The sequence below is a fragment of the Trichechus manatus genome, unplaced genomic scaffold, assembly GCF_000243295.1.
Source record: "Trichechus manatus latirostris isolate Lorelei unplaced genomic scaffold, TriManLat1.0 scaffold00057, whole genome shotgun sequence".
Lineage (NCBI taxonomy): Eukaryota > Metazoa > Chordata > Mammalia > Sirenia > Trichechidae > Trichechus > Trichechus manatus.
Genome location: NW_004443993.1, coordinates 1,267,580 through 1,278,048, shown reverse-complemented (window position 1 = coordinate 1,278,048; position 10,469 = coordinate 1,267,580). Strand labels below are relative to the sequence as shown.

General features: G+C 55.0%; 1 protein-coding gene across 4 annotated transcripts in view; it reads left to right on the top strand.

Annotated features, from left to right (window-relative positions):
* The first annotated feature begins 317 nt into the window (after window positions 1-317).
* SMARCA4 (SWI/SNF related, matrix associated, actin dependent regulator of chromatin, subfamily a, member 4) overlaps window positions 318-10,469 on the top strand; it is an 88,145-nt gene continuing 77,993 nt past the window's right edge. For all 4 annotated transcript variants that reach the window (XM_012556130.2, XM_004378330.2, XM_004378329.2 and 1 more), the window contains exons 1-6: window positions 318-539; window positions 2,443-2,575; window positions 3,598-4,002; window positions 4,302-4,400; window positions 7,567-7,825; window positions 9,991-10,117. In XM_012556130.2, coding sequence (XP_012411584.1) covers window positions 318-539; window positions 2,443-2,575; window positions 3,598-4,002; window positions 4,302-4,400; window positions 7,567-7,825; window positions 9,991-10,117 — 1,245 coding nt within the window. The remainder of the gene's footprint in view (window positions 540-2,442; window positions 2,576-3,597; window positions 4,003-4,301; window positions 4,401-7,566; window positions 7,826-9,990; window positions 10,118-10,469) is intronic.

The window sequence follows — 10,469 nt, the reverse complement described above, 5'->3', positions numbered from 1 at the left end:
AGACAGAGAAAGGAATACCTGTGCTATTAGCAGAGGCCTTGTCTTTCCCTTCCTTTTCTTGACTCCCACGCCTTCCTTAGGTGGACTCTTTGATCTGACTTTGTATCCCTGAGATTTATTACTTCTTCCAAGAGGAATGGAGGGAAAAAGGTTTAGGTGACAGAGTGCTGAGTAGCCTGGGTGTCAGATGGGTGATTCCGGCATGACTGTGTGCGGTCCTCCCTTTCCTTCCCTGCCCCACCGAGCTGATGGCATGACCGCCAGGCTGACCGAGACTTCTTTCCAGCAGGAGACCACTGTGCGCAGCTCCTGAGAAGATGTCCACTCCAGACCCACCCTTGGGCGGAACTCCTCGGCCAGGCCCTTCCCCGGGCCCGGGCCCCTCCCCTGGAACCATGTTGGGCCCTAGTCCCGGTCCCTCACCGGGCTCTGCTCACAGCATGATGGGGCCCAGCCCTGGGCCCCCCTCAGCAGGACACCCCATCCCGACCCAGGGACCTGGAGGGTATCCTCAGGACAACATGCACCAGATGCACAAGGTAGGCAGCCCTGATAACCCCTCATGTCCCCTCCTCAGCCTTTTCCCTGCCCCCGGCCCTGTGGTCACAGCAGCCTCTGGACTAGAGCCTCCCCCGGGGCCAGAGAGGAAGCTCCCACTTGGCTCCAGCACCCCAGCCCGTGCCAGGTCCACACGATCAGAGCCGAGAGGTAGGCAGCATGCGGGCCCTGCTGCAAGCCGGCAGCCATCCTGTCCTGTGTCTCCCGCTCGTTTTCAGCATTGGAAACACAGCATAAATAGTTTTCTCTCATAAATGAAGACAAATGTCCCAGTCCCTAAACAAAGGCTTACGGCACGTGGCTTTCTCCATCTGGCTGCCCGGCTGAGTCCAGGCCCTGCTGGCCGTGGAGTTCGTGGAGCCAGGCCACAGGCACCTTTATCCCGCGTCCACTGCACTGCTGTCTTCATCTGAGCTGACCAGGGTTACTTTTGCCAGTGAGGGGAAAAGCCTCTTTCAACACAGAGAAATAGTCTTCTTCTCTCTGTGTTCTGAGTGGGGATTGGAGGAAATATCCCCTGGTATGTATTAACATCTAAAAAGGCGACATTTCCCAAGTGCAGGGACTTGTGTGTGCCTGGGTGGGAGAAGAGGCTGAGGGGTCTCGCCTTACCCCACCTTGGTGAGCACTAGTGCTGGCTCCTCTGGCCTCCCTACTGGGACTTTGTAGGCATTTGCGCCTCATGCCCATTTCACAGACTTGGAAGCAGAGTCTCAGAGAGGTGGTCACTCAGCAAGCTGGTGGTAGCAGAGCCTAGTGTGAGCCTGTCTCCTCTCTCCTGTCCTCTGCACCCCAGACATGTGCCCCCTCTGTGACCTCCAGCACAGTGTGGCTCCCCACACCCACCCCACTGTCCTCTTCTCTCATACACTTCTGTCACCATAGGTACAGTGTTTATCTTGTCACGTCTGTCCTGGGAAGCTGCTGGTGACACCCCCTTGACCAGATTTAAGGGCAGGTTCTCCTTCAGCACGGCCTCACCTTCCAAATGTCAGATGCCTACCAAGTGTCTGGCCCTATGCTAGCAGTTGGGGTCCCGTGGTGACAGGGCACACTCCCTGCCTGTGCAGAGCTCCCATCCTGTGGAGAAGAGCAAGGGGAGGCAGGCACTTAGTGGTCCTGTCCACGTCCTGAGGGCCTCACCTTTCTCCTGCACATGAAGCTGCCTCATGCTCCTCTCACACGGTGCACACCCATCACCCATTAAACTGTTCAAATTCCCAGAGAGCAGAAGCTTTGTGGTAACCAGTGCCCAGCAAATGTCCCCCTGCCCTTTCCCAGCCATTCCCATAGAGTACTAGGAAGGAAAATACGTGTCTTCATTCCGAAAAGGTCCAATATTGCCTCTTAGGAGGAAGAGGAGGATGCAGCCGACAGCCTCCTTTCCAGTTAACAGACGAGAAGCCAAGGCTCGGAGCAGCAAGAATGTCTGATGCCTGATAGATTGTTAGATACTCATGGGCATTAGAAGATTCGTGTCAGTGTCCTTGTGATGGTGAGCTGGGAGCCTGGTGTCCCGGCTAACACTGCCCCTTGACCAGGACCTGTCCCTTTTGTTCTTTCCTGTGGGATTTTGGCCATCAACTGAAACCGCGTCCCCTTCTCAGCTCCCTTGTCCAGCTTGTCACCTCACCTCCACTCCATGGTCAAGACCCTGCCACGTGATGACATTTCCTTTATGTTTCTGTCTTAACACCCAAGTAGGTGTCAGGGACCACGTCGCAGACCCAATGCACTAGGTCATGTTAGCGATTCAGTAAACGCCATGGTGACAATTGTAGGCATTTCCAGTGACAATGGTCTTCTCTTGGGTGGTGGTGTTGCTCTGTTGCCTTTTCGTGTTTCTCCTTGCCTACTCTGCTTTGTCACTGCCCATTTTCGTAGCCAATGGATTCCATGCACGAGAAGGGCATGTCGGACGACCCACGCTACAACCAGATGAAAGGGATGGGGATGCGTTCGGGGGGCCATGCAGGGATGGGGCCCCCGCCAAGCCCAATGGACCAGCATTCTCAAGGTACTGTGATGTCTCTCTTCTTTTCTTGTTTTTGTTGACACTGGGCATCCAGAAACTGTGTTCCTATTGGACTGCCCACAGATGGACCTGGGAGGACCTAGGACAGGCAGTCTGCGGAAAGCTGCCCGAGACGACTTGGCTGTTGGGGCTGGCCTGGTGTCTGCTCTGGCTGTCTTGTCTCAGGGTAGTCCTGTGAGAGCGAACCTTGAGGGAGTGGAACCATGTTCAGTGCTGGGTGTTAGACGAGGGCAAGTCAAAGTGGAGTCCGCTGACCTGCAGCACCCATGCTCATTAAAAATGCAGGCCTTTGGCCCCCCTCCAGACCAGCTGAAGCAGCCTCTCTGGGAGCAGGCCCCTCCCGGTTGCTTCTATGGATGGAAAATTTGAGACGTGATGCGTTAGATGATTTGCCAAGCACGTCCTGTTATGTTGTTGTTGTTGTTATTGTCAGCTGAAGTCAGCTCTGACTCACTGATCCCGTGTATAACAGAACAAGAAGACACTCCCTGGTCCTGCGCCATCCTCACAACCATTGCTGTGTTTGAGCCCATTTTGCAGACACTGTCAATCCATCTTATTTGAGGGTCTTCCTCTTTTTCACTGACCCTCTACTTTACCAAGCATGATGTCCTTCTTCAGGGACTGGTCCCCCTTGTCATAAGGTGCGGGAAAGAGCCTCCAGAGGCTCTGCAGGTGACATACGTGAGGGGGGTGGTCTTGGCCAACCACATGGTGAAGGCACCCACCCCTGAGGGCTGGAGGGTGGTCCTGGAAGAGCCTAGATGCCTGTGTAACGTCTCTCAGTGTTAACTGTTGGTAACGTAGGGAATGTGGGTCCAAACACATCAGCTGTGGGCTGCGGGCTGAGGCTATAGGTGTGGCCTCTGGGTGCCTCTTGTGGCTTCCGCCATGGGGACCCATTTGGTCACTCATTGTCTCGGGGCAGAAAGGTGACTGGCTCTGCCTTAAATGACATGGGATGTGTGCTGCCAGGTGACCATCTGGACATTGTCTCCCTGCAGGTTACCCCTCACCCCTGGGTGGCTCAGAGCACGCCTCCAGTCCAGTTCCAGCCAGTGGCCCATCCTCAGGCCCACAGATGTCGTCTGGGCCAGGAGGGGCCCCGCTGGATGGTGCTGACCCCCAGGCCTTGGGGCAGCAGAACCGGGGCCCAACCCCATTTAACCAGAACCAGCTGCACCAGCTCAGAGCTCAGATCATGGCATATAAGATGCTGGCCCGGGGGCAGCCCCTCCCTGACCACCTACAGATGGCGGTGCAGGGTAAGCGGCCGATGCCCGGGATGCAGCAGCAGATGCCAACACTACCTCCGCCCTCCGTGTCCGCAACAGGACCTGGACCCGGCCCTGGCCCTGGCCCCGGCCCAGGTCCAGGACCAGCACCTCCAAATTACAGCAGGCCTCACGGTAAGGCCCTTGGGGTGGGGAGGAGTCTCATTGAAGTGGCCAGAGCAGGGGCTCTGCTGGTGCCGGCTTTTCCCACGGATTGCTCAGTGCCCCGCTCTTACAACTGCTTGGGCAGGCGGGGTTGCTGCAGGATAAATACTCTTTCTCTAGCTCCCCCTCCCTTCCCCCAGGCCCACACTGCCAGCCTTGTTGATGGGTGTGACTCGTGTTCCCTGGAGCCAGGCCTGCCCAAGGGATGGGTGCAGGTATGAGTACAGAACACAGTTTAGTTTCTCTTACTTGTTTCTCTCCTGCTGTAGGTATGGGAGGGCCCAACATGCCTCCCCCAGGACCTTCAGGTGTGCCCCCTGGGATGCCAGGACAGCCCCCCGGAGGGCCTCCCAAGCCCTGGCCTGAAGGTAACTTCCTTCTGTCTCGGTGGGACAGCTGTGCCTTGATTTCCTGTTACAAGCTTGCACTGGGAGTTAAGCCTGGTTAGAGAGAAAGGGCTGGAACAGTGGCTCCACGCCAAAGCCACACTTCTTTCTTCCCAATCTCTTCTGTTTATCCCAGAGGTTTGGGCTTGGCTTCCACACCATGACTCCTGCCCACCCTTGTCTTGTGGGGTGCGGTTATCCTTGGGGTCTCTAAAACAATAACAGGAAGAGAATGACAACCATGAGCTTGCCTACCGGGTGACTTAAGTGAGATTTCATGGAGAGGCACAGCTGCGGTGGCTCTCTGGTGGCTGCAGACACATTCCTTCAGGAGATGGTGCCTCCAAGCCTGGAAACCACGGCCTGACCCCCCCACCGCCACCCCCCTGGAAGCTCTCCCTACCATGAGAGGCAGGCAGAGGGCAGGGTGGCTGAGGGTTCGTCTCCTCTCTGCCCATGTGCAGCCTTTGGCCAACCCCTGACCTTCACTGAGGCTCTGTGTCATCATCTGTGATACGGGGATAGTACCGTCTTCCACCACCATTGTATTATCTACCACTGAAAAGAGGGATAGCACTGCCAGTCATAGTTAGGGTGCCACTGATTGTTAAACACCCCATTTCAGAGTTGTTACAACATGAGGAAATGTGCAGGGCTTGGGTGAGCAAGGGTCGTAAAAGGCCTCCCTGGCTGGTTGTGGGAATCCAGTGAAGGTGTTTGGGGTACGCCCATAGCCAGCGAGGGCCCAGCACGGGGGAGCACTTGGATGTTAACTGCTGTATTGTGGTCATCGCCATCGTTGTTCTGGGGACTGACCGGGGCCTCCGCCATGTCCTGAGAGGAGTGTGGGTTTGCCCCCTCAGGGTGGGTGCTCTCAGGAGCGCGGCTTATGGGACAGGTCAGAATGTTGGCATGTTTAGTGATTGTAGGGTGTATGAGCACAGCTCTAGTTCTTGCGGTGGGATATCTGAAGGGCAAGAGTCGCACATGTGGATGGTGTTTTGCCTGCCTTTGTATAAGAAGGTGTTGCTGTCTTTACTGCATAGTGTGGAGGGGCCGTGGTTTCTTCAGGTGTCTTGTCCCTTTAGGTGGGCCACCAGGCCTGTGACATACGCTCACCTGGAGCTCAGCAGTAAGTAGTTGCATGCCTAGAATCTCATCAGGGGAATTTATTCAGCCATTCAACGAACATTTATTGAGCACCTACTGTGTGCCAGGCACTGGGCACCGTGGACGCGGTAGTGAACAAGAGGCACCCGAGTGCCTGCCCTCGCAACAGACTAGTAAAACAGCATGTGCTGGAGTGGCAAGTGCTTGGAGAAGAGTAGAGCAGCGTAGGGGGCTGGGGCGTGTCGGTGAGGAGCGATGAGGAAGACAACATGCGGAGGTGGCATTTGAGCAGAGAGCTGAAGGAGGCCCGGGAGGAGCGCCTGTGAGTGATTTGGGAAAGGAGTCGTCGAAGCAGCAGGTGCCAGGGCCCTGAGGCAGGAGCCACCCTGCTGTGCCCATGGTCAGCGAGGAGGCCCACATGGCTGGAGGGAGAGAGGCAGGGCTGCGGGGGGGACTTGGTTCCCTGAGTGAGGTGGGAGCCACGGAGGGCTCTGTGCCTTGGCTTCAGTGTGTTTTTTTTTTCTTAAACTCAGAAAGTATCTGTTTGTTTATCCATGTTCTGTTTGTCATTGCTATGTCCACAGATGCGTTAACAGTCTCTGGCTTTGATTTTTTTTTCAACGTTTGAATTAATCTGTTCTCTTTCTTTTTTTTAAATAATACTTACTGTGTTTTTGGTGAAAGTTTACATAGCAGTTTCGGTTCCCATTCAACAGTTTCTACACAGATTGTTCAGTGACATTGGTTACATTCTTCACAATGCACGAACATTCTCATTATTTCCATTCTGGCTGTTCCATTTCCAGTCATCTAGTTTCCCTGCCCCTTTACCTTCTCATCTTTGTTTTAAAGTAGTTGTGGACCATTTGGTCCTTTGGCTCTGATTTTGAGGTGTCTTGAACCAGCCTATCTGTTTCCACACTTGCTCCCTGCTGGTGCCGCTTCCCGGGTCAGGTCATCTTTCTGAAACAGATATGTGGTCACTTCTGGCTTGGCCCTCAGACCAGACTCCTTCATGTGGCCCACCAAGCCCAGAGTGAGCTGGTCCTGCTGGCCTCTGGTTTTCTGTGTTCCCGTGCTCCCATTGATACACCCCATTCAGCCAGACTGGGCTCCACAAAGCTCCCCTCCCACCAATGCTGCCTCCTCCTTCTTAGGGCCTTGGCGCGTGCTGTTGGCTCTGCTGCAGGTGCTCTCTCCCAGCCTTCCTTCCTCTACCTGACTCAACCACCAGACCCTCTCAAGCATATCCGTGGAGGGTTACCCCTCTGGGGAGCCTCTCTCACCTGAGCCCTTATCACATGCTGGGCTCAGTACTCTAGTTTTCTTTCCCCTGCTAGGCTAGTCTCCTGGGGACAGGGCGGGTGTTGGCACACTTGTTCTGTGTCGGAGGTCAGCGTGGCGTGTGCTCTCAGCGCACACTGGTTGTCAGCAGGAGACTGGGAGATGGCACAGGGTTTCTTCTCTGATAAGTTCCGGGCCTTTGGCCTGGAGCAGTTAAGCCTGCTTGTTGACTTCATAATGCTTCGTGTAGTCGGTCAGTTAGTAACTACTTGAGGCTCTGTCGTCTGCTGGGGTCAAAACAGTGGACAGAACGAACTCATTCTCTGACCTCTTGGAGCCTGAGGTTTTTTTTGATGGACATTGAAGAGATAATTTCTTAAGTTGGATTCAGGTAGGACCATAGGAGGTGAGAGACAGGAGGCTGCAGCACAGGAAGACAAGCTCAGGTTAGCTCTCAGCTGAGCAGACGTGCACGTGGGGCAGCTCAGGTCAGTGGAGGTTTTAGAGGAAGGGGCATCTAGGCTGAGATCTAGAGGAGGCTGGCACCCGAGGCAGGAAGGAGCGAGACCCTCAAGTGAGAAGCAGTATGGTGGAGCTCAGTGAGCATACAGGTGGCCTGCATGGCCTTCAGGGAGCCCGGCAGCCTCGGGGAGGAGTTTGCCCCCTGGGCAACGAGCAGCCAGCAGGCTTTTCACATCCACTCAGAACAGACTCGGAACTCAGTGCTGCCTCTGCTGCTTGACTCTTATCCCAGGACCCATGGCAAATGCTGCTGCCCCCACCAGCACACCTCAGAAGCTGATCCCCCCGCAGCCGACGGGCCGCCCTTCACCCGCACCCCCCACCGTCCCGCCCGCCGCCTCGCCAGTGATGCCGCCCCAGACGCAGTCCCCGGGGCAGCCGGCTCAGCCCGCTCCCATGGTGCCGCTGCACCAGAAGCAGAGCCGCATCACCCCCATCCAGAAGCCACGGGGCCTCGACCCTGTGGAGATCCTGCAGGAGCGGGAGTACAGGTGAGGAGCGCTGCTGCCTGGGCCCGTCCCTGGGATGCTGGCTTCCAGCTGGTCAACCTTGAAACACACCCGTGTGGGCCACCAACCTAAAGGTCAGAGGGGCACGCAGGGAGAAATCGCCCTCCCGCCCCTGTCCCCAACTACCTGGCTCCCATGCCCTGAGGCAGCTGCTGTTCTGGGGTGTTGTTTATCCTTCTAGAGAAATTCTACGTGTGTTTTCCTCACAGGGTGCGTGGCTGTGCACACCGTTCTGCACATAGCAGTATGCCTTAGAGAGCATTCCTTACCTGCCTATAAAGAGCTTTTCTTCCCTTTTTTCTGGATTCCTAGTGTTCTGTTTTCTGGCCAGTCCCCTGGCTACATGGACATTCGGTTGTTTCTAGCCTTTGTTACAAACAGTGCCATAGCAAATACACTTATATCTCTAATTTTGTGCGCACATGCGCGTGTTTGTCAGAATAAATCCCTACAAGAGGCATTTATTCTGGGGCACTGAAGACGTGCACCTGGAATTTTCATAGATTCTGCAAAACTGCCCTCTGTAGAGATTGCATGGGTGTACATTGCAATGAAAGTGCCTGATTTTCCTCACCAGCACAGTGTATTACCCAACTTCTGGTTTATCAGCATTCAAAAAAACCACCTGGCAAGCTTTGCCGTGGGCTCATCTCAATTATCAGTAGCTGTGACTACCATTACCAGAGGCCACCCTGGCTCCGGGTACTGTGTGAGAATGCCCAGGACACAGTAGGTCCTGTAACACTCTGTCCCCTACTGCTGGGTGCCCCCAAGATTTGCTCCCTAAGCACCTCCCTCATCCCCTTTTTAGTTCCCATTGTTATTTGTAATTCACTTCTTGAGGTAGCCTCGCTTGCTACGTAGAAGCTTCATGAGGGTAGGGGTTGCACCTTGTTCACGGTTATATCCCCAGATGCATCAGTAAATCTGTGCTGAGTGATTGTCTTTGTCTTCAAAGTGCGTGTCCAGCTGGGATGTGCCTTGGAGCTCTAGGCCCTGTGCCTGGCACCTCTCACCAGCTCTGTGTGGATGGCTCGCAGCCACCTTGAACCTGACCTGTCCAGACAGCCCTCACATCGCCCCTTTTCCTCCTGTTCCCATTGCCGTACACCCGCCATCCACCAGCTCGCTGGGCCGCGAGTCCTGCAGCCCCTCGACCCTGGCCTGCCCTCCCTTGGTGAATCCTTTCAGCTCCCCTTCCCAAACCCAAAGAAACGGTGCCTGGCACCCCCACTGCTGCAACTACTGTCTGGCCTATCCATGCGCCCTGGCCTCCCTGCTCCTCCTCTTGCCTGTACTGTCTGTTTTTCACACAGCAGTTTGAAGTACCTTTCAGAAATTAATTTGCATCAGATCTACTCCTTGGGTTAGAACTTTTCTCTAGCTTCCCATCATCTGTCCAGTAAACTCCTCTGTTCCTCCCCTGCCCACTGCTCTATCCTTGCCTACTCTGCTCTTTGTTTCTCTTTCTCTTTCATAAGTCAGATTTGGTCCTGCCCCAGTGCCTTTGCACAAGCTGTGCACAGGCTCCTTCTGGTCATTCCTGCTTCACTACTGAGATCCCCTCCTTGTAGAGGCCCTGCCCACCCCCCTCACCTCCAGCCCCCTCCTCAAAGCACTTCCCCCTCTGAAACTACAATGGCTGTTTACTTTTTCCACTCCTTTATGGCCTTCCAGACGAGGCTGTGAGCTCCATGAACACAATAAACAGCTTTGTTGGCCTTATTCGGTGCCGGAGCCCTGCACCTGACAGCTCAGTTAGTATGTGCTGAAGGTCTGAGAACAAACCTTCAGGGTTGCTCTAAGGGTCCCTTCAGTTTCTAGAGCAGGACACTGAGGCTCGGTAGGCCCTGCGTCTCATCCGTGTCTGCCTGACTCCAGAGGCCACACTCATGCTGCTGAAATGTCCAGTTTCCTGTTTGCTGTGGGCCCTGAGGCACAGTCATAAGGATCCCTTCGTGGCTGCCTTCCTCTGTGATGTGTGTCCTGGTCAGCAACCTGTTCTGAGACATTTTCTGCCTCGTGACCTGCAAGCCTCGAGGGATGGATCTTTCTGAAGCTCCAGCTTTAGAGAAAGGGAGCAGGCGGGCTCCTGGTAAACAGATGGGACTTCTCACCTCCTGTCCTTTTTCTGTCTTTGCACCCAGGCTGCAGGCTCGCATTGCACACCGAATTCAGGAACTTGAAAATCTTCCCGGATCCCTGGCTGGCGATTTGCGAACCAAAGCGACCATTGAGCTCAAGGCCCTCAGGCTGCTGAACTTCCAGAGGCAGGTGGGGCTCAGGCGTGCAGCCCGATGCTTTAGGACAAGGGGCTTTTCTGTCAGCTGATGCTTAGCACCAGAGAACTACTTGCTGGGCAATTCCTACATGTACCTCAACTGGTGAATGCAGGCATGACCACCCGCCCATGTCAGCTCACTGTCCCACCCTTCCTGTCCTGCATGGTGGCAAGACACTGGTTGTTGGCATGATGGATAAGTGTGTCCCTTCCCTAAAGCAGCAGTTGCCACCTTGAAGCAAGAGACATGAATGGATCTACTTCCGAGGGTGTTGTATTTTTGAATGACCCATAGAAATGTTGTGTGTAGTTGGGGGAAGACAAAGCTGGAGACCTGGAGGTACA